General features: G+C 38.5%; 1 protein-coding gene across 10 annotated transcripts in view; it reads right to left on the bottom strand.

Moving 5' to 3' along the window:
• The window catches only part of HMG20A (high mobility group 20A), a 176,731-nt gene that overhangs the window by 150,774 nt on the left and 4,062 nt on the right, over positions 1 to 21,895 (bottom strand). For 9 of the 10 annotated variants that reach the window (XM_058846459.1, XM_058846454.1, XM_058846455.1 and 6 more), the window contains exons 3-5: positions 4,608 to 4,700; positions 2,393 to 2,540; positions 838 to 1,053 (exon numbers count right to left, since the gene is read on the bottom strand). In XM_058846459.1, coding sequence (XP_058702442.1) covers positions 838 to 1,053; positions 2,393 to 2,540; positions 4,608 to 4,696 — 453 coding nt within the window. In that variant the 5' untranslated portion in view covers positions 4,697 to 4,700. Of the gene's footprint in view, positions 1 to 837; positions 1,054 to 2,392; positions 2,541 to 4,607; positions 4,701 to 8,703; positions 8,844 to 21,895 lie in introns of all 10 variants that reach the window. The other variant, XM_058846458.1, reaches the window with a different exon arrangement.

The following is a 21,895-nucleotide window of genomic DNA, read 5'->3' as shown; positions in this document are numbered from 1 at the left end:
TCTCCATGGATACAAATTTCCAGCCTTATATAGGAGCAATCCTGACTTTATCTAAGCAACATCATTCTCACTATCCCTTCTACCAAATCAATTGCTTTGCCTTGCTACGTATTTTCCATTATGGTTAAATCACAGTGCCTATGCACCATTTAAAATCATCTCTCTACGTTGTATTCTGCAAGCTTAGTAAGAAGCAACAAAAGGAAAACTTGGGTTCTTGTCTCATCTTATTTTTCATTACACCCTTAGAAGTATTTTTCAAAGTTCAAATATGAAGATTAAATTCACATGAGATTCAGTTGCACTGTCATTTAAAAACTGCTTTTCTGTAATCTCCAACTGGCAATCAGGTGTGGACAGACACCCATTAGCAATTAAGCCATTAACAAAGTCCACTCCAGAAGGCCCTAATAAACAGCCCAAACATGGCCTTGAGCTTCATTCACTTATCAGATAGTACAGAAAGCCACAGGACTCCCAGTTAGGAGACATCACATCCCAAGACTTTGGCCCTTGCAAGTCTCAGATGAATTTGAGCTGGTACAGCAGAGTTACACCCAGATGGATCATATGAACTGTGGGACATCTCATTAGTGCACTCCCCCCATTCTGAATGTATTCTTGCATTACCTAGAGGATACAGGTCTCCTCAAGTCAGGTCTCCTCAAGTCACCCCTGGAGGAGATGCTATGGCCCTGCCAGGGTTCATCATGTGAACCTCTGCCCCTCATTTTGAAATATCCTCCTCAACACGATTTCAGCCTGTGTCACCTCACTGAACAACATCCCCATGTAACAGCAATCACATCCAGCAAGGACAAGGAAGTGCAATGGTACCCGTTTCTCCTCAGGAGGCAGTTTGCTCCACTCATTGCCCAGCATCCTGGTGATCTCTGGGAAAGGGACTTCTGGCCTCTTTGCCCGCAGCTGCTCCCTGCGCTCATTCATGAACCGCACGTACCCGGTGAGGGGGGATTTGGGGGCATTGGTGTCCCTGAGGGGCTTCTTCCTCTTTCTCCCTTTGGCCCAGCCTCCTCGTTTGGTTCTTTGCTGCTGCAAAATGAAAACAGAAGACAATTCAGACTGAGTGAAAATAACCACCTCTGGAAGGAATAAACAACTTCATCAGGAGTACATGGCTGCAATCCTCTCCATGGATGCAGGTTTCAAAACCTATTTTAGAGTTATCCTGACTTTTGTCTGAACAAAGACAAACAAGTCTCAGTGTGAAAAGTAGCTTACAGTTCCTCCTAATTGACAGGGACAACAAAATAACATTTGCATCAACTTCTGATTGTAAAATCACAGGGACTGATAATCCACAACATGATCATCTCAACCAATGCAACTGCAAATATTTTTTTATTACTTGTTTGCTTGGTTTTAGTTATTCGCATTCTCACATACCCTCCCCTGCAAGTCATTTACTTTAATAGCTTTCTGGAGAGATTTTGTGTATTAGTTAAAACTTGATAGTTATTTTGCACCTTCCAGCTCTTTGTCCTTTGTACACGATGTGCCCAAAATGTGGGTGTAAAGACAGTATACAGGCTTTTCTACTCTCTTCTGTTCAGTAGATTGTCTTCCCCACTAATCACCTCCCATGGAGCAACAAAAACTCCAAAGCAGGGAATACTGTAAGATGTGCCTGGGGCTCACTGTGAGTTCACAGGAATAACATCATTATCACTCCTCCTCTTGGCTTCAAACTATTTCTGCAGCAATCTCTGGACAACACTATTTTCTAGTGCTATATACATACAACTCTTTTCAGTACTTCTAATCTTTCCCCAGATCAACATGTTCCTGCCATCATGTTACTTTTTGTTTCCCTCCTAGAATTTTATTACTTAATTAAAAAAGGACCTCATAGCTGAAAACAAACTATAAGGAGGAGTATCAGATATATCTATCAAAAAAACCAAACAAACCAGAAAACCCCCAAACCACTTCCTAGTCCAGTCCTTCATGATTTAGTCACCAAAAATCAGTGTTGGATGGTACACAAAGTACAGACTAAAGCAGTAAAAACATAATGGTTTTAAAGATATCAGTTACTACCAGAAAAGTACAATGGTCTCACTTTGCTGGCTCACAAGAGAGAAGGTAAGTTGTGGCAGTTGAACATTCAGTCCTGAATGCAGCATCAGCTTGTGGGCCCCTCTGTCTAAGCTGAGACCCATGTGCTGTTCTCTGCACATTCCAACTGCCAGCTATCTGTGTGCAGCTGTGCAACACAGGAGAAAATTAGAGAATCAGAAGATGAAAATGGCAAACAGATAAAAATTTATGATCCTATTAAAAAAAAAAAAAAATCAAAGCAAGCAAGACAATATATTGATAAAATTCAGTGTCTTTGCTTCATTGAAAAGTTACTATTATTTCATCTCACCTCCTCCTCAGGCTTCTGCTCAGTGGTTTCAGCAGCATTAGAAGACTCATTTTGCTGCTGCTGAGCCTGTGACAAGTCCTCCACCAAATCTGGGTTACTCACGGGCTGTGAAGTTCCACCACTGAATGAACTCTCCGAATTAGCTAATCTGAAAAAGCACAGAAATGGAGAACAAAAAATTTAATCATCATTCCTAAATCACTTCCTCCCTAATCTTCTAAAACATGCAAAAATGTTGCAAATATATTCATTCTCACACTAGCAAGAAAAAATGGGATTTAAAAGTGACTTTTGAAAAACTGGCTGTTCCATCCAAGCAACCACTATAATTACCACAGTTCCTATGGACTTTCAGACCCAGTTTGATTTTAAAAGTGGGATTTTGTTTAATTTTTAGTGAAACATTTGATTACACAAATAATTTGCAGGCAAGTGTATGTTTGGATCAGAAACCAGACAGCATAAATCTACCCTTCCTCAAAAGTACCATAAGGAATTTGAAATTAAAAGTTTCATCAGCAACCGAGATCCACCTATCTGGATGTGTTTAATGTATTTCTTCACAAATACATTTAGAGGTCTGTGACTGCTTACGATCTTGGATTGAACTTCGTTCCACACAATCTCCTGTTCATACATGTGGGTATTTAAATATAAACATGACTAGCTCCCAGCAGGCTCCATTATTTAATTTTGCTGCAAGAGCTGTATCAATCTACCTTACTCCAAAAAGGGCAAGATGTCTGCAGGCAAAAGAGAAGAGCAAGTGTGCAGAAACATTTCTGAAGGTAGACTGACAGTGATGAACATACATTTTTGAGCAACAACCCCCTGACATTCTCAGCACTGTGCTCAGTAGGCAAATTACTACAAGATTTTTGGACTCGCCTCAGATTCTAAACCCTTCTTGAGGCTAAAGAATACTTGGCCTTACCCAGTTACATTAATGAAAATTCCTCTAACAGCCCAGTATGCTTCAAGTCTCCTTTGCTCATTTATTCTGGTCTAAAGCTACTCATGTTTATGGCAAATTTTAAATATTCAAAATAACTGTTCCTATTGACGTAGAATACAGCTATAAAAATTTGATACATATTAACAGAATTGTTACTTGAATGCCCATGGGAATCTCTGTCTTCAGAGAGAACAGCATATTTTCATTACTCACTACAATCAGCAATTGTGACATAATTACTGGTAAAGACACAAGGGCTGGAGAGATCCATGGCTGACTTTGAGACACCAGATTGAGCTCATATTACTGACAATTAGAGAGGGAGCAAGGGAACAAAGCAGACATCCTCCCATAAGTTAATTATATTTGGTATGTGTCAAAAAGAATAAGAACAACACAGCTCACTGTTAGGGTTTGAAGAGCATTTCAGTCTTCCTCTCCATTCCCCCTTAGCAGAGAAGCTCCTGAAACTACACCTACACAAAAAACTTCATATGATGCAGCCATTTGCAGGAGACACTGATGAAAGCTCAGCCAAAACAGTAATACCTCTTAAATACAAGCCTAATTTGAACATTGACCTAATTTGACACCAGCAAGTTTGAAGTCCCAAGTAAGTAAATCCAAATTCAGAACCATTAGAAGTGAAGGTGTTCACATTCATTTTTACAGGACTGCAAAGTCTGAATTTTATTGCTTGGTGCTTTGCAAAACAGAAAAGAAACTTCAATTATCAAAACACAGCAAAAATTCCATGTATTCTTAAAAGAAACCTTTGGATTTCTCTTGGCATTGTGATTTTAAGAGACCATTGTTGCAGTTTGTAAAAGCAGAGCTGGACTGACAAAAATGAGATACTGGTCTCAGTGATCAGTTTCAGATATCAGATATTCAGATTCTGATGAACAGTATATCTTTAACTTAGCTGGGACCACTATGGCCAGCAAATACTTCCTCCCTCTCTATCCCCACCATGTCACTTGTCTTAAGACTGAAATCCTAGGGATTTACCTTTTAAAGCTAAGAGGTACAAAAGAACAGTTTGTGCCCACTTCCATCAGTTTGGAAGAGTTCTAGTTTCTCCTAAACTGAGGCATGTGATCTTCTATCAAGGCCAAGGGAATGTTGCAAGATTGAATTCTGTTGGGTTTATTTATCTTTTTAAAAATTACTTAGAATGCCTTCCTCCTACTGAAACAATTTCCCTTACAAGTGCAGAGATAGTATCTACCAGCAGAAGGTGAAAAAGGACTTGCTTACCCTGTTACATTAATTTCACTACCTTCCTTAGATACATCCTCATCTGTAAAGAGTGGAGGAAGATTGGAGCCAGCTACCAAGTTCTCCATACCTCTGGGGAAAAAAGATAAAGATTAAAAAGGTTAAATTAACTAAACACTGTTTCCCTTCAGCAGCACTTCAATTTAAACATCATAACACAGCAAGAAATATTTTACCCCATGAACCATTTGGTCAGTCACAGCTGACTGGCTTCAGGACAGATCCCGTGGGCAGATGTACTTAGGGACAGAGAACCAAGATTGAGAATGTGTATTTCAATTCCAAGTTTCCATTTTAACTGCTAAAGTTTAAGTTGCCAGTGCCACAGTGCTGCTGGAAACCCCTGCAGTTGTGTTTTATCCCTCAAGACAAACCCTCATTCACCATATTCAGCACACAGGTGGGTAGATCCTGCTCTTCCAGTCCACCTGCCTGATTATTCTTCATGGTGCAGCCTTCACCAGAGGTTTGTGTTGACCCCAAAAGAAAACTGAAACCAAGTCCCTCCTGAAGTTTTAAATTAAGACTGTACTAATAATTCCTTGTCCAGATTTTCAAAGTTAATCTATGTGTGCAGTTGAGCACTAAGTAAAAGAACACAGCTATTTAGAGTATTTTACCTTCAATCCTATAGAACAGTTGCTGAAGCAAGTGGTTTAAGGACTGTGTATTTCTCATTGAATACAAACTGCCCCCAAACTAGAAGTAGTTCCATTTGTGACCTCATGGCCTGTCACAGAAATTTAATGTGAAAGATGAAATCCAAAGATTAATTGATTCATCTCCCTCCTTACTAAAATACAAAACTGTTGTATTTTAGTGAAAAAAAACCTAACAAAAACAAAAAGCCTTAACAAACTCACTCAATGATTATGAGTTGCCAGTTCAGGCCATTTTGAAGGGCCATAGTACTCAAATTCCTGTTCTTTCAATTACTGAGTCACCTTTGATGAGCAGACACTCAATTACTGCTGTCCCTTTCATCCAGTACACTTGGGCTTTAGGCATCAAGGGACTGAGAAGAGCTATCACCTAGTACTGCTTTCTCCTGGGTTGGTGTGCTTTCCACTCAGCAGTGAAATTCAAATGATCTGAGAATAAAATCCTGCTCCATGTTCTGAATATTAGATGTGTTTTCCCACATCTCCCACCAGTTCCAAAGGTAGATGTTTTCTACGGACAAAGGTCACTGCTTCTTGCATCTTACAGATTTTGCAGATCTATATCACAAGTACAACATGGATGACATTCACCCTTTTCTCTTCTGCTTTTCCATCTGCTGAGATCCTTGGACCACCCTTAATGATCCCATTATCCTGACTCCCTATCTAGAAAATAATTAAAGCTAATCAGACTACTCATAGGTGGTACAGACATTGATCGTTAGCAGAGGAACACCTTTACTTGTATACAGTAAAGGTTCATCCAGCAGTGAAGAAAATGAATTCCTGCACTGCCATTACAAGCCAGGGACTGGTTTGGGGGCTTAGCCTTAGAGCTATGGCACATCTGGAGACTGACCAGCAAGGGGCTCTTAAGATGCTCAGGGATCTAAAGCATCTGGCCTGATAAGGGATGGTGAGGGAAATGGGACTGCTCAGTCTGGCAGAGAGGGGGGGCCAAGGGCCAATCTCATAGAGCCTAAAGCTACTAGATGGAAGTGCCAGAGGTGACAGAACCAAATTCTCCCCAGTTATATTGACTTTGCAGGTTCAGGCTGGACACCAGGAAGTGTATACAGAGAGGTGGAGCCTGTCCTGGAAGATTTTAAATGCTAAAAGCTGTAACTGACCTAAACTAGTGTTGGCAATAGTCTTGCTCTGAGTGGGAGGCTGGACTAAAATGACCTCCCTCCAGATGTCCCTTCCAAGCAACATCTGCAGTTCTATGAATCACAACTCCATATTATGTTTTTTTTTTTTCAAATACCAGCATCTCTGACAGGAAAAGAAAGACAACTTGAATAATATAATGCTGTTAGGAAAAGTAGTGAGATATTCTGGTGAAACAAATATGATTTTAATCCTTAAAGAAGGCAGCACAAACAATACAAATACTAATACATGGATAAGAATCTGCATACATGGAAAAGAAACTACATAAAGGCTGGGACTTTAGGTATCACAAAAAATCTGAAAATTCAACTGATTTGAAAATTATGCTCTTCACTGCCCAGGAAGCTGTTTAAGCACAGCTTCTAACCATACAACATAAATTGCTTCAAGCAGTTATCATCTAAGAGGGAAATTAAGTTCTGCTTCATGCTACACAATATTCATCAAAAATCCTAAATTATGATTTTCAAAAAAGGAAGCCTAAGCAATTATTGTGATAGCATTGTGACCTTCTCACCAGGTCCTGATCTGTCTGCTCACATCTGGCCCAAGCTCACTTTCAAACTGCAGGGAGGCAGCTGGACACCAACCTTAACAACATACAAACAGAACACAAACACAGGAAGCCAGGAGAACATACAGTTTTTTAATTTAACCCATATGTTTTAGATAGTAACTCTTTCACATGATGCTGACCCACATCCTAAAGAAAAAGTAACATCAGTGAATTTACAATGGCTTCTAATCAGTTCCAGAGAGCAAGAAAACAAAACAGTTCACCTAAAACTCACTGAGAACAGATGGGAACCTACACAAGCCTTTCAGACCCATTTCTCAGGGATAAACCTCCCATACCTCTGCTCCAAAATCACTATCTACTTAGTTTCAACTCCACTGCAGAGTTCCATGTTTAATGAAAAACATTTAACTAAATCCAAGGCAACAGAAACAATGTACACTTCGTTTTCTAATGGCTCACACATATACCCCATTTTCATTTTTTAACTACGTCTCCCTAAATGCAAAAACAAAACTGAAACTGTGTTAAACCCTATCAGCCCTACACTTCAATTCAGGGAAGCATCTCCTCCAAATAAAACGAATTCAAACTGGAGCAGCTCTGAGTTCACTGTGCTGCTACAGTACTAGCTGTGCTGGCTCAAGAAAGCAACCAGCTAAGAAGGAATAGAGGGACTGATTGATTCATTAACGGCAGTATTTGACAAGATTTCAAAGGTTCAACTAACACATACACTAGCATTAGTTAAACCTCCATATGAGCCTAAAACAAATCCTACATTATCAAAAATGTAGCTTTATTCATCTTTTCCTTTCCCTTTCCCTCTCTTCCCTGATCAGTCATTACTTTATGATACAGAAAGTGGACAAGAGTATTTTGTAACTTTCAGTTTAAATTTTTCAGCTGGGCACTTTGGCTGCATGCGACAGAGATCATACTTGTACAAAACTGTAGAGTGCACCAACATGGTCTGACAGAATTACTCAGGAAATTAAAGCAAAACTTCTGGAGCAAAATGATCTACTACGTGCTACTACACACATCAAGGATCAAACAGTAGGTAATTAAAAACCATACAAAACCAGAATATGATTTGAATAAACTTTCTTAATTTCTTCTCACACTACCTTTTTTAGGCCATGATATGTAATTATTATTCCAGTAGTAAAGATAAAGTAGCTGAGTTACATTTTGCATAAACTGAAAGCAACCATATGATCAAATTTCTAATCACATTAGTACAGTAGAAAGGAAAACTCAAAAGCAGGTGGCTTTACCATCAGGATGAGAACAAATCCATGGCTGAAGCTAGACAGAATGACTCGCTTCTCACAACATTACTGTGCCTGAACTGTTCACAGCACTACTATAGGGCAGCACATGTAAGGCATGACAAAGTTCAAGGGCTTTTTATACATGCTATAAATGAAGGGTAAAATTTGCCAGTCAAAGCATCAGGAACAGCAAAAATGCCATTTAAAATGTGCAAACAATTTTATCTAGCAGACCACCTCAGCACAGCATCCCCACATTCAGGATCCAGCTGGAGTCAGAGCAGTATGTCCACATGTCCACACTGCCCCCACACAGGCCACAGGCAGCCCTTCTTCCTCCTGTGGGCACTCTTGGCCTAGGCCTCACCCCTGGTGAAGTCTCCTCCAGAGCCTCAGCACAGCAACCACTGCACATCCAGAATGTTCAGTGCTTCCACAAAACCAACCTGCTGTACTTGTGCCAAGGCAGTCACTACAGGAGTGACTCTGCAGGGTCTGCACAGCTCTGGTCACTAAGGAGACATTGTCACATGCAGACTGACTTCTCATCCCAAGGCCAGGCTGAGTCTTAAGATGTCCCTGAACACTGGAAAAAGGATGAACAGCCCTTAACAATGTTGCCCTTTCAATGGCTACAATACAACAGATAATCTTACGAATAATAAAAAAAATAAATTATCTTTAGCCATTCAATTACAAGGTAAGATTATAAATACATGTTGTTTATTATGGTTAAGCATATTTAAATATGAAACCAGCATCAGAAATCCAACTTACAGGCTGATTATAAAACACTGCAGGGAGTTCCAATTACCTCATCACCAGCTCTAGTTTTAGAACCGTTACTGCTGACTGGAGAATTTTTCTCCTCAAGTCTCTCATCCCCCTTTGCCAGAGTAAATAAGTCCAAATTTTACCATTCATAGGCTAACAGATTACGAAAAAATAATCATCTCCTACATTACAGAAGAGTCACAGTATTCCTTATCTCAGCATCAGAATCCAAGTACTTCAGAATGCAAACAATCTAAATTCAGATGATTTACTGAGAGTAAAACCCTCAGGACCATCGCTTCCTCTGCATTTCCATATGTAGCCAGAACATCAGAAACAAAACTGAAGTAAGTCCATCTCCTCTTAAAACCACAATGCTTTTGGAGCTGTCAGGGGAAGTTCAGATTCCCTCTGACAGAACCTTTTCTGCCATCAAGCTGGAGCAGAAGCATGTTAGCCAACATACTTCACTGCAAGAAATCAGATTTGACTTTTTCCCTACAGGCAGCTCATTAGACAAAGGTTTTTGTGACTACAAATATTGCAAGCTCAACCTAATGGAACAAAGGTTTTTCTGTCAAACCAGAAAATATATACCAGAGAATAGCCAACTGCTTTTATTTTTACTTCTTGCCAGTAAAAACAAATACTAGAGACAAAAATAGAGACTAGTAAGAAAAAATTTCAGAGTTCCACTGCATTTCCAAGCAGCTTAAGGAAAGAAGGGAAAGATGTAAAGCTTAGGTTTATGTTTAGTTTAATTGGGTCTTTGCAGCAAACACTAACAAAGCATTTCATACTCTGACCTTAGAAACAGCTGTCAAACATCTGCAAATATGTATTTTAAAAACACAGGTGTTCAATTCTGCATTCTACTCTTATTTACATAAAAGCTTTATGATGAGGCACATACAAGACATCTCACATATATATACACACACACACATACATATGTATATATATATGTAAAACTTTGCTGTTCTCTGGAATGAAAGCCACAGAAAAGGTATATACTCAACTCTCCAGACAAAGGCAAGAACAGCCCCACATTGATTCTCTCTCTTCAAATACAAGAGTGAAATTTGGCATTACCAATAAACCAGCTTTTTAGATCACTTCAGGGAAAATAAAAGCCCACAATGAAAATAATTGTGCTATAGATCCCTGGATAGCTAAAACCAGTAACTGTGGTTACCTCTGGTTTCCAGAGGAAGGCTTTGCTATCTCGCCCTTCACTGCAGGTATTACTTACCTATGGATTAGGATAGTTCATTTTATTCTGAATTAACTTTATTCATGATAGCATCAATTGTCATTTACACTAATACCATTAACAAATACAATTCTGCAAAATGAATTGAATTCTTGTGTTACAGATCTCACATGAGAAAATAGAAACCATTCACATCACAAAAAATAAGTCCCAAAATAAATCTTGAGAATTTTTTCTTTTTCATTAATTGCTCTATCTAAAGTAAGTCCAATAGATGACTAATGGGATGGGACCAGGTTCTGTAATCTGCCCATAAAACTGTCTTCTGAATTTCCAGTTATTATATGCAATTTAGTCTACTTCTTCACCTGCTCTGCTATTGGAAAATTTCTCTGGCATCTGAGGACATCGTATTTCACAGGACAGTTTTCCAATAGCCCCTTTCCCATTAACGAGGTAGAAAGGGTACCCCATAATACCCCACAATCCACAGCACCCATAAATCACCCAAGACCTCACCAGACCCCTCTAACTCCCCCAGCAGTGAGCAGATGGTTACTTCCCTTCAAAATTGAAGTTCCATTCCTCTGATCATTTTTAAAACTCAATCACTCACTGTTTGTGCAATGCAAACATAAAAGTGCCATGAGCAAAGCAGTTTATTAAAAAATGTAAATGAACAGACTGAAGTTTTTCATGGTGTTTACCCGGTTCAAACATTTACCAGCATCACACAAGTGAAAGAAGAAACAGTATTAATTAATGCTTGAGGAGTACTTTGATTTAAAATGCCAAACAAGTACTCTGAACTAGAGATAAATGAATGTCAAGGAATCCTGATTGTGACTGGCCAGTGAAATGCAAAGTTACATATTTGAAAATAAAGTAATTGAAGACTGCACACACCTGATGAGATTGGAAAGTTGTTTTAAAGCTATTTGAGCACTTTTGCTCTTCCTCAAAGCTTTATTTATTACAGAAGTTGTAAAGGAGTAGGGCATATACTCCAAGTTCACTTACATTCTGCAAGAGGAAGCTCTGACTGCTGCCACAGAGGAATACAGATTGGAATTTTTCATGCACATACCCACCAAAACAAGTCATTAGGGCCATTTTACAGCATATGGGGTCGAATACTTTGGATGTGAGAATATACTGAGAAGGAGATTGAGTATATACTTAAAAGAGTGACTCACCACAGGCATCATGACCCAACACAAAAGCATCTACTCTGACCTCAAAAGCCACAAAGACAGCATGGAACTGGATATTTTAAATGCACTGATATGGGTACAGGGACAAAGGTTAGAGGAAATGAAGTGTGGGAAGAGTCAGTGATTCTCACACAAAACAAGCAACTCATTCTGTCTGTTTTCAGAGAAGATCCATCTTTAGAAAAAAAATATGACATGTCAGCTTCCATACATTTTTCTTCTTATTTTCTTGCTGTTGCCACACATTATTCCAACATAAAACCAGTGAGTCTGAGCACTCAAACCCATCTGTAGAAGAAATCACAATTTTTAGATAGCCTTAGCTGTGCAAAATAGCACACATATAAACCTGAACAATAGAACTGCTATTAGTAAATCCTTCCTAATAGCGAGAATAGTGAAGAACTGGGTTGGGCTGCTCGTTTCTAATTAAAGCTCTCTGGTAATAGTTTAATATCTATCAGAAATTAAACTTTAGAGGTACATTGCATGAAGTGTACCAAAATCCCTTTTCAGCCAAGGTTCTCCTTGCAGTCCCACAAAGCACCATTGGCATCACAGGATAAAAACTGTAAAAGCCTTGGAAACACACTGATGGAAAAAACTAACAAGGAAAGTGAGCACAAAAGAACAGACAAGTGGTTCATGTAAGTATCAATACCTCAGTGGACACTGCTTACAAAACCTTGTCTGGATTCCTGAAAAGAAAAGAAACAGAAAAGACAGCCCAGTCTTGCCAAAGCATCCTCTTCAGGAACAGCAGACAGCCCCTTTGACCACTGTTAACAAGATTTGCAAGCTGTCTGAATTGACAAAGTGTGTTAAAATGGATACAAGAGGAAAAGACTACACCAATTTAAAAAAAAAAAAAAAATCAGGAAAATTTAAAAATATTAACTTTATGCTCTAAACTAGGCACATACCAGGATACCCCTCTCAGCACCAAAGGGAGAGCTCACAGAAAATTTAAAATCATACAAGACCCAGGTACGTCCGTGGCTCCATAAAAGAATTAACTTAAATCAACAGCAGAACGTAGACAAGTTAGAATAAAGCTTTCCCTATATTTATCTTCATTCAAAAGCAAGAGGAAATTACAATATTTAGAATCATGAATGGAAAACAAGGAGCAGAAAACAACAAAAGCATAAACCCACTGGACAGGTCTGACTGCTCTCCAGTGTTAATCAGTACATAAGAGATCGAGATGCATGTGAGGGATGGAAATATGCAGGCAGAGGGGACATTTTTGGAACACCTGTAGATTATGTAATGAGAATAGTTCCTTTTGGAGCTGAAGTAGAATTGAGAAAAAAGCATCCATGACAGCGGTGTGACTAAATATCCTAGGCTGAGTGAGTGCAACAACAGCTAAACATTTGCAATATTGCATCTGATCCTCAAACCGTTTCCAGCAGCCCAAAGAAACTGCTCTGAGGGCAGTGGTGACTTCTTCCTACAATCTCTTTTTTGTGCATCTCCTGTCATATCATAGGCAAGAAGGCAAAAGAGGTGAGGGGAAAACCCTAAGAGCAGAGTATCACTGCCTAGAGTTTGGAGTCAAAGAGCAAAGAAGAACCTGGGAAAAGCATATCCAAGACTTCACCTGCTCTTCCAACTCCCCTCTTCCACAGCTGCTCCCCATATGCTGGAAACACAAAACTGCAGGTGGGAAACATGCACAAGCTTTGAAAAATAGAGTTGATCAATGCACTCAATAAATTTAAAAGAAAACGTAAATCTTTTCAAATTGGTTGATGATTCAACAGACATGAGGATGGAAGTCTCACACAGCACAACGTCTTCAAACACTTGCACTTGGAAAGATTCCTAATTTATGTTTAGTTACAAGTGTTCTGAAAGATATTCTGGCATTCAGGTTTGAGTATTTACCATATTTAGCAAACTGCAGATTTATACTGCTTTTACATTTCTTTTGCATGATTTCATTTCTATATATATTTGTTAAGTAAATATGGCTCCTCTGAGCTAAAGAAGAAACACTATCCCAATACCCCTATATATGGGTAGAGATGCACAGCTGGTTTAAAGGTCATAAAGGAAATATCTTAAAGCTAAGAATACAACCAAGCTTCAGAAACAAACTTTGAAGCACTACGAATCTTAACCTTTATTTTGGACATCTCAACTAATTGTTAGTCTGTGCTTGGTTTCTGAGATCTCAAGTCACTCTGAAACTCTGACCTGAATACACATCATACAATTCTTACTGCAAAGAGAAATAAAAGCTAAAGTCTTTGTGATCCTTGCAAAAGGTCAGCAACACTGTGGTTTACACAGCATTAAACAGTGGGAAAGAGGAAAAACATTTCTATTTTCAAAAGGGCTACAACATAGATTTCACCTCAGTATAATACCATAACCTGAAGTTCATTGCCTTGAGCAGAAACAAAGCCAATTGGTGGAAAACAACAGTTCAGGGACCACATCTTTTTTGATCTGTGGAGCCTAAACATTTTACAGCAGAAGTACAAGCACAGAAAAGTTACTTTCTTTGATTACCTTTTGCACTCCATTAAAAGTGAGCACACGGATTAGCTGAGGATCAAATACTACATTTAATCCCCAAAGTTAGCCTAAGAGCTTTCTGAGTTAGACAACTGCATTCTCAGTCACCAGCACTCCCTTTTCATTTAAAAATACTCCTCTGAAAAAGCACTCATTTATAATTTGCTCCTCCCTACATCTTCCAAAACAAAGGCAAAAAAGCATTGTTGCTTTTTAAACATCGTATTTTTAAAAGTAAAAAATCTTCAGATTTTATGAAAACTTTAATAATATTTGAGCTTATAGATGTCCCAAAATAAAACATTTATTACAGTAATGGAAGCTTGTTTTTCCTGGTCTTTAACAGTCTCCCAAAACAGCTAATTCCCACCCTGTTTCCTGACCTCTAGAAAGGGTCATCTATGTATAACTCCAGACAAAACATGGACATAGCATTCCAAAGCTCCATGGTAAAATCACCAAAAAGAATTCACCAGGTTCAGCTCACATGTCAATTGAGCTTTGTTTTTCATCAGAAGAAAGTATTAAGTTTGAGTGAAGCCTTACCCAACTTCTATAAGCAGCACACACTGATCCTTCAACACTGAGGACATCCCCAAAACACAAGTTACCAGTCCCACTGCTGCCTGATCAGGAATGGCAATGAGTAAACCTCAGAGCAGGTTGCACTGTGTAAATAAAGAATCCTGGAAGAAGATACTGCACCAATCTCTACTTAACACCTCCCATCCACAGCACAGCAAGCCCAGGTCTTGGAGTTTAGCATGTAGGAAACAAACAGCTTATTATTTGAAACTGTGCCAAGTAACCAAGCTGAATAGGAGACCCTGTTTGAATTTCAGTATGTAAAAATTGTAGCTTTTGACAAGTGTATTTCATTTACAGCTAACAGTTCAATTAACAAAAAGAAAAAACATTAATTCTCTTCACAATGAAATTTTCTTCTACTCAAGTATCCATGTCTTAATCAGCATGAACTCATTTGTATTCCTGTTTAAAATGCCTTTCTCAGTAACACTTGCTGACATCACTCAATAGTTACACATTTTATCATAAATATCTCCTAAGCATACAAAAAAAAAATCTAAAGATTCCATTTAGTTTTGCTGATTAAGATCCACCCACCCAAGCACATGTCTAGTCACCACAATTTCTTTGTTGGCTGCCCCTGCCTGGCTATAGGGGAAAGAAAAAGGAAACAATGTGAGAAAGTCCACATTTTCTGCTTCACTGAATTAAACCTACTCTGAGAAATCAAGAAATATATCTCTTGCATCATTTGCATTTAATGATTCCAAGTTTAGACTAGAAGTGGCTTCTAGAAGTTGTTTGATCCCAACACCTACTCACAACTAAGGTGAAGGTCATCTTTATGGCAGACACCATGTTACACTGTCTGGCTCAAATCATGATCAACACTGTTTTAAATCATCAAATGCCCCCGACTGCTTTGGTTTTTTGCTAGGAAGGTTACCAAGAGTTGAAGAAATAAGCACTGCTTATTCTCAGGACACAGGCAGTGATGGATGGAAGACAGGACCTAAAAACAGTTGAAAAAGCACCTACAGTGGCCATAGGAACAGAGGTGCATCAGACAACACTTCCCCCAGTCCTGACAAAGCTGGAGGGACAGGAGAAGAAAAGGAGACCAGCACAGAGAGAAAGTTTTCACTTTATTCATCTATTAACCAGAAAATCCATCAAGAACAACTGTAGCAAGGAATCCAGGATCTTCTCTCCTATTAGTTACTTCCAATACTGCCTCTAATCAAAGACTTCCTCACCCTTTGAATTAAGCTCAGATCTACTCTCAACTCTGAGTACAATAAGCAGTATTTACTCCAACTCAAACCATTTCAACAAACTCTAAAAAACAATGACAAACTGCCATTTCCAAGAGGAGCCCCATGTTAGGCTCACTTCACAGAACCCAGCTTCCAGTGATTTCAAGTTTAATTCAGTAGCAGCTTTAAGCAGGTTCTTTTTCTTCTCTTCAAATGGAGAGCTTAGCTCAAGGCTGCTGTGTTTGCCATTCCACTAACTAGTCCACTTGTTTAATCTGTCCTTCAAATGGAGGGCACAGCAAAATGAACTGCACACACTTTCACAAGATTATAGGGGCAGATGACTGAGGGACCAAGAAGATATTGGAACATCAAGCCCTTCACTGCACATGAGCAAAGGAAGTTCTCTTTTCTAGACTGACAGAGGATATATTGTTATCTGCATGACAAAAGGGCTTTAAATCTTAAAAGAAATAGTCAGCACTATATGAAAAATTGAAGAGACATTCTGTGCCAAAACTGGATTATGAATCACCAACTAACACTCCTGCCACCAGCAGCATGAAACCATCTTTGCAGTGATACTCAAACCCTACCTGAATAACCACTTCAGTGGTTAACACATTTGCAACCCCTGCTCTACGTTCAACACCCAAAAAGCAACTGATTTGTCAACTGTTTCACTGATTTGACATTTCTCTATTCTTTCAATAAATTCCTTCTAATTCTTGTCTAGTTCTGTCAATGTTGTTGTACTTCTTTGTATTTCATTCACCTTTTAAATGCTAAATTTATTAAATTATTAATTTAAATAATTAATTTATTATTATTATTAAATGTTAAATTATTAGTTGCAAGTCACAGCAAATGCAAGGAAACTCCTTGATCTGATCTGCAAAACCTCCAATTGCTCAAATTTCTGTATTTTTAATTGCAATGGTATAAAAATATATCCACAGAACTGAGATGCTACCAAGCAGTTCAGAAGCAGAGACACGCAAGTCTCAAAACTATAAATATGACAGATACATTTCCTATTACAGACTGACAACTGATTTGACTAAAATTTATCTTCAGGACAGACCTTTTCTAGGTTAACTTTCAGGGAATACACTGCTGCATTATCACAATTCTGACTCATCAGTTGCCCAGAGTCTTCTACTGATCGGTCACTGATCTACAGTCGCACATGCTGGAAGGAAAACACCCAACCATGCATCAGAGTTAGAGAGCAGTAGGTACCTACATTTATATAGCATTAGTCAAATGTCTCCATAAAAAGTCAATGATAGACACTAAGCTGACAAACATTACAGATCTCAGTCTTGAGAAGAAGGAATTGTGTATCAATAAAGAAAAAACACTTCTCTAATGTAATTCCCAGAAGTCTATAATATAAAGACACTAAGATAAAAGTTGAAGGTTATCTTTTTCTTTAAAATATCCAGCCTTTAGTATGCATTTGAAATCTGTCTTCCCACTCTGCCTCACTACAAAAACGTGAACTCTTTGTATGTGGTTATTTGAATATCAGTACTTTTCCATGTAGCAGCAATGTGAGAACAAAAACTCGAGGAACATGCTGAAAAGTTCCGTGTGATCAGTTATTTTCTGCATGCCTTGCAAACCCCTCCTGATAAATGTCTGTTCTGTAATTCCCTTGAGAAATATTCTGTTGAAATTACTTTGGGACAGAATGTATGTTTTTACAAGTGGCAATAAAATTATATAAATAACTTGCCTAAAAAATTCCAAACATGTAAACTGTATTTCTATAGAGAAAATGCAAGTAAGCCATTATTATTGTGTAATAAGAGTTCACAGTTTTTCATACTTGCAATGAACTTTAAGTTTTTGAAGGTTAAAATAATATTAACAGAAAAGATTTCTCAAGAAAAGTATCTTTGATATTTGGAAAATCTTCAAATCGCTACACATTCAAAACAATTCACATAAAGTTTCACAGTAAGTTTAATTGCAGTTGATAATTCTACAGCTTTTTGTATCAAAATATAAACAGAAGAGCAATCAAATCTTATGTCAAGACAAAGTCAACTTGGTTAGTTTAATACTTTAATTCTTGTATCCATTTTAACACACTTTGTCAAAACCTGCAAAGTTTCTGTACTTTCAAAAAATTTCCTGGACCAGAACTAAAGAAGTTTATTTCCTTATAAAAGAAGCTGCAGTACAGCCACAGGCACAGGCCAGAGGGGATGACTGTGATCACTGTGACCCATTAAACACCAGGAACCACCCTCTGCTAAAAAACAGAAAGACAGAGGAATTCAAACCTTCATCATGGTTACCCAGTCTTGTTTTAAAGAAGCATCAGTACAGCAGCTGTCCCACGTGGCCCTTATGCACACAGTAAATTTGTATAACTTCTTAGTGCAGCAGTCACATAGATTTTGTTATGATTTCACAGGTTAGACCCTATAACCTAAGATCCTGTATCTATAAACTCTTATTAAATTGTCATTTGATAAATGTATAATTTCAAGAAGTTAAACAAAGTTGCACCTGCATGTATTTTTAGGAGTTAAAATATGCCTTAAACTCATGTTCAAGCTGATCTTTTTCCAGTGTGCTAGCAACTCTTTCTGAATTCCAAAGTAGCTGTAGCAGTGCCAGTGCCTGCTGCAGGAGACACGAGTTCTACCTTGTCTGTTGAGATTCTTCTGTACTCTTATTTATACCTAAGGCTTAGCTGCTCAAGCTTCACTAAATGCTAATGTTCCCAAGCTGGATTATCCAGTCACCTCCAACACCTCTTCATGTCAATGCTTCCAAGGAGGCTTTCCCAGCCTACACCCGTCCAGAGCTATACTCATTTTAATGTGACCAAATATCAAGTCTGGTTTGCTTGAGTACATTCTTTAAAAACAGAAAGCTGAACCAGGTTAGTCAACCACAACTACTGAAAAAGCACTTGTCACATTACCTCTCCACAAATAACCAAGAAGTTTTAAATTGATGGCATTTTGTTCAAAGCCATCAAATTTCAACAAGCAGTATGAATCATGCACTATTTGTTACTTGAAATTCACATTGAAAAAGCAGGGATCAAACTAATATGATTCAGAAGCTTTTCTCTCACTTTCTTTTTCCTATATATGGAGCTTTAAGAAAAAAGTATTTGTGCTTCTACATTTCAAGTAAATGTTTGGTGTTAGTGAACAATTTACAGAATCCTGATGATGTCACATGATTTATACACTGCTATCAACTGACACAGAATGGGAAACTGGCAAAATACTAGAGCCATAATTTGGAAGAGGCCTGAAAATTGTATTTCTCTAATGCTCAAGCTTTGCATATTTTGATACAACCTAGATTGAAGAATAGCTTACAAAGCAGTAACACACTGCTGCAGAGAGGAAGGTCTTGCCCTCTCCTCTTTCTCAGCTGGTTACAGCAATCTCCACAGCTTATTGGACATTTTATAGGGCCATTTAGCTCCCTAATTCTTCCCTTTGGGAGAATCCCAGGAAAGCGAGGACACTCGTGAGGATACTCGCACAGTACCTTCAACTAGACACAGCTGAAAGAAAGGGCTCAAAGAAATACCAGAGCTTATTAAAAAAAGAATGTGCATGGGAACTCCCACTGCCATGCGTGGTAAAGCCATATTAAGCTTTAAGAGCCACCTCCAATCACCCAAGATAACTTTTTTAGATTCATTCTGCCAGCAGTGGGCTGTAGTTTTAACAAGATATCAAGAGAAGCATCCAGAAAGGTCCTCTGCCTGCGTGAGGACAAGCCAGGTGCTGGAAGGTGCAGACACCAGCTGTCCACTGCCTAAGGCTACAATTTCACTGCAGCCTAAGCCTGTTGAGCTACCAACTACTCCTAGAGCATCATCTTTCAGCCTGGCACCTGTTCCCTGGACAAATCACATAGTGGTTCGGCATGCTGAAGAAACAGAAGAGTATTTAGTTCATTTACCAAATTAATTTATGCCAAATGAAAGGGTGAAATGGCTCAGCAAAGGATCCAACAAGCAGCTGGCAGAAGAAAAAGGGATGTGAGTAACACAGCCAGGAGTTAGTGATGTACACTGCTTTAACTCCACAGGCTGTGATTCAACTCTCCCTAAAATTCTACTGCTGCCAGAAACAAAGAACATTTGAAGTTATTCCAGTAACAGAGGGCCCCAAAATAGTCTTAAGTGGGACAAAATATGATTACCAGAAAAAATTAGGATTATATCATAAATTGATATATCATACACTTTCCCCCCCCTTTCCAATCTGAAGCAAAACATTTATTCTCCTGATGAAATATGAGATTCTTCCCCATAAGTCTGGAAAAATAACTTCAATTCTACACCTCTGATTCATTTTTTCTTATTATTTATTATACTGGCTTGTCATATCTTACAGCAGCAATTTCCTATCTTAAGTTCAGCAAAGAGCAGTTGGAGTCTATTCTGTCATGTTTCCCACATATTGAAACTGTGAGAATTTAGTCAAATATTGGTTATCTCAATTTCATTTCAGCAGCAGTATGAGTCATGAGCAATAGCAACCAAAACATACTGCAGTAAATGCATCCTGAGCCAGCACTCTGCTCCAAAAGATTTTAGTAGGTTACCTATGACAGCTACTGACTAAATGTCAGGGCTGGAAAAAAATGCATTCCAAAACACCTACATTTCAGGACTTTAGGAGAGACTGAAGATTTGCTACTCTGCTCCAGAAATCCCACAGAATTTGTGATTATTGAGATATTCCAACAAGATGCTTGTATATTTGAAGAGATGATAGCTTTAAATGGAATATCCTTCTTCAGTAAGTCTTACTTTTTTATCCTTTAGGTATCAGAAGCTGTCTTTTTCAATATCCTGGATAAGTGAAAATTCAAACAAGGCAGACTATTCTTAAAGTAAAATGGGGAAAACTGTGGCTTAAGAGCAGAACCCAGAGAAAATGTTTAGAATACGAGTAAAGAAACAACACCCCTAAAACGACACTGTACTCCAAGCTTTCTTCTCTCACCTCCATGTGCCATTATCCTGCACTGGGAACACCCTCCTCGCTCCCCAGTTTTCCTAACAGAAATGCAATGTTAGCAAACTCCAGATTTCGAAGTGTGAGAGAAGATTCACAGTTTACTGTTTCCAGTACTTCACTCAGTGTTGATCTGTTTTCTCTCCTGTATAGTCTCATACTATTACCGGAACTTGTTTTGCCACAGCTCTCTCTCCACGGCTTTTCAGACTGACACTTTCCATATATTTTTAAGCACAGCACATCCTCAATACTGGTATGGGACACTAATTCTGTTACATCAGAAATTCAGCCTTTGGTGAACATATAATTATGGCCTGGATATCAGCCTGAGATTACTTATCCTATTCTTACACGAAGTCCATTCTCCCAAAGTCTCTTTCATTTTCATTACTAAATGTTTTGCAATTACCAGATTTCAGCAAACAATACTCCAGAGTTCAGAAACACACCACCTTATGTCCAAGGCTTCAAAACAGCAGCCAAGGGAATTCCAAGAGGAACAAATAGTTTATTTCTTAAGTAACAAACACAAAAATTCACAAAAACCCCACTAATTCATGCTATACCACTTACCTGAAATAAAAGTAATTACAGAACAGACATGGCTAAGCCAGACCTACCTCAACCACCATTTGATTCAGACTGTCTGAGAACCCCTCCAAACAAAGCCTGGCAAGTTCTACAGGTGACATTTTGAAGGGCAGTTGAAAACTGTTGAATTTCTTTCAGCTGCAAACAATCCTTCAGACACCACTGTATAATTAAAGCTATGAATTTATCATCTTTCTGTATTTGAACACAAGACTAAAACAAAAGTAGACTTTTCCCCTGTTAATTCACCAAATTGCTGAGAAATCCTGTGTGTTTTGCACTTGTTAGGGGAAGAAAAAAAAGATCCAGAAACAAATCCTTTCAGTCTTAAGCCTCTTGAAGTCAACTAACAACTAACAACTTTGACTATCCTCATTCTCTTATGCACTTCACACATTTTTATTGTCAGCAACAAAGCCTTCTGCCACTCAATCTTGTGACTAAACCACCCTTTACCATTTTCAGGCTATTACAGTATCCTGAGCTGCAGGCTAAGGTTGTCCACTGTCTACCTCATT

The sequence above is a fragment of the Poecile atricapillus genome, chromosome 11, assembly GCF_030490865.1.
Source record: "Poecile atricapillus isolate bPoeAtr1 chromosome 11, bPoeAtr1.hap1, whole genome shotgun sequence".
Taxonomy (NCBI): Eukaryota; Metazoa; Chordata; class Aves; order Passeriformes; family Paridae; genus Poecile; species Poecile atricapillus.
Note: the sequence above shows the minus strand (reverse complement) of the source record. Positions and strands in the feature narration are given on the sequence as shown.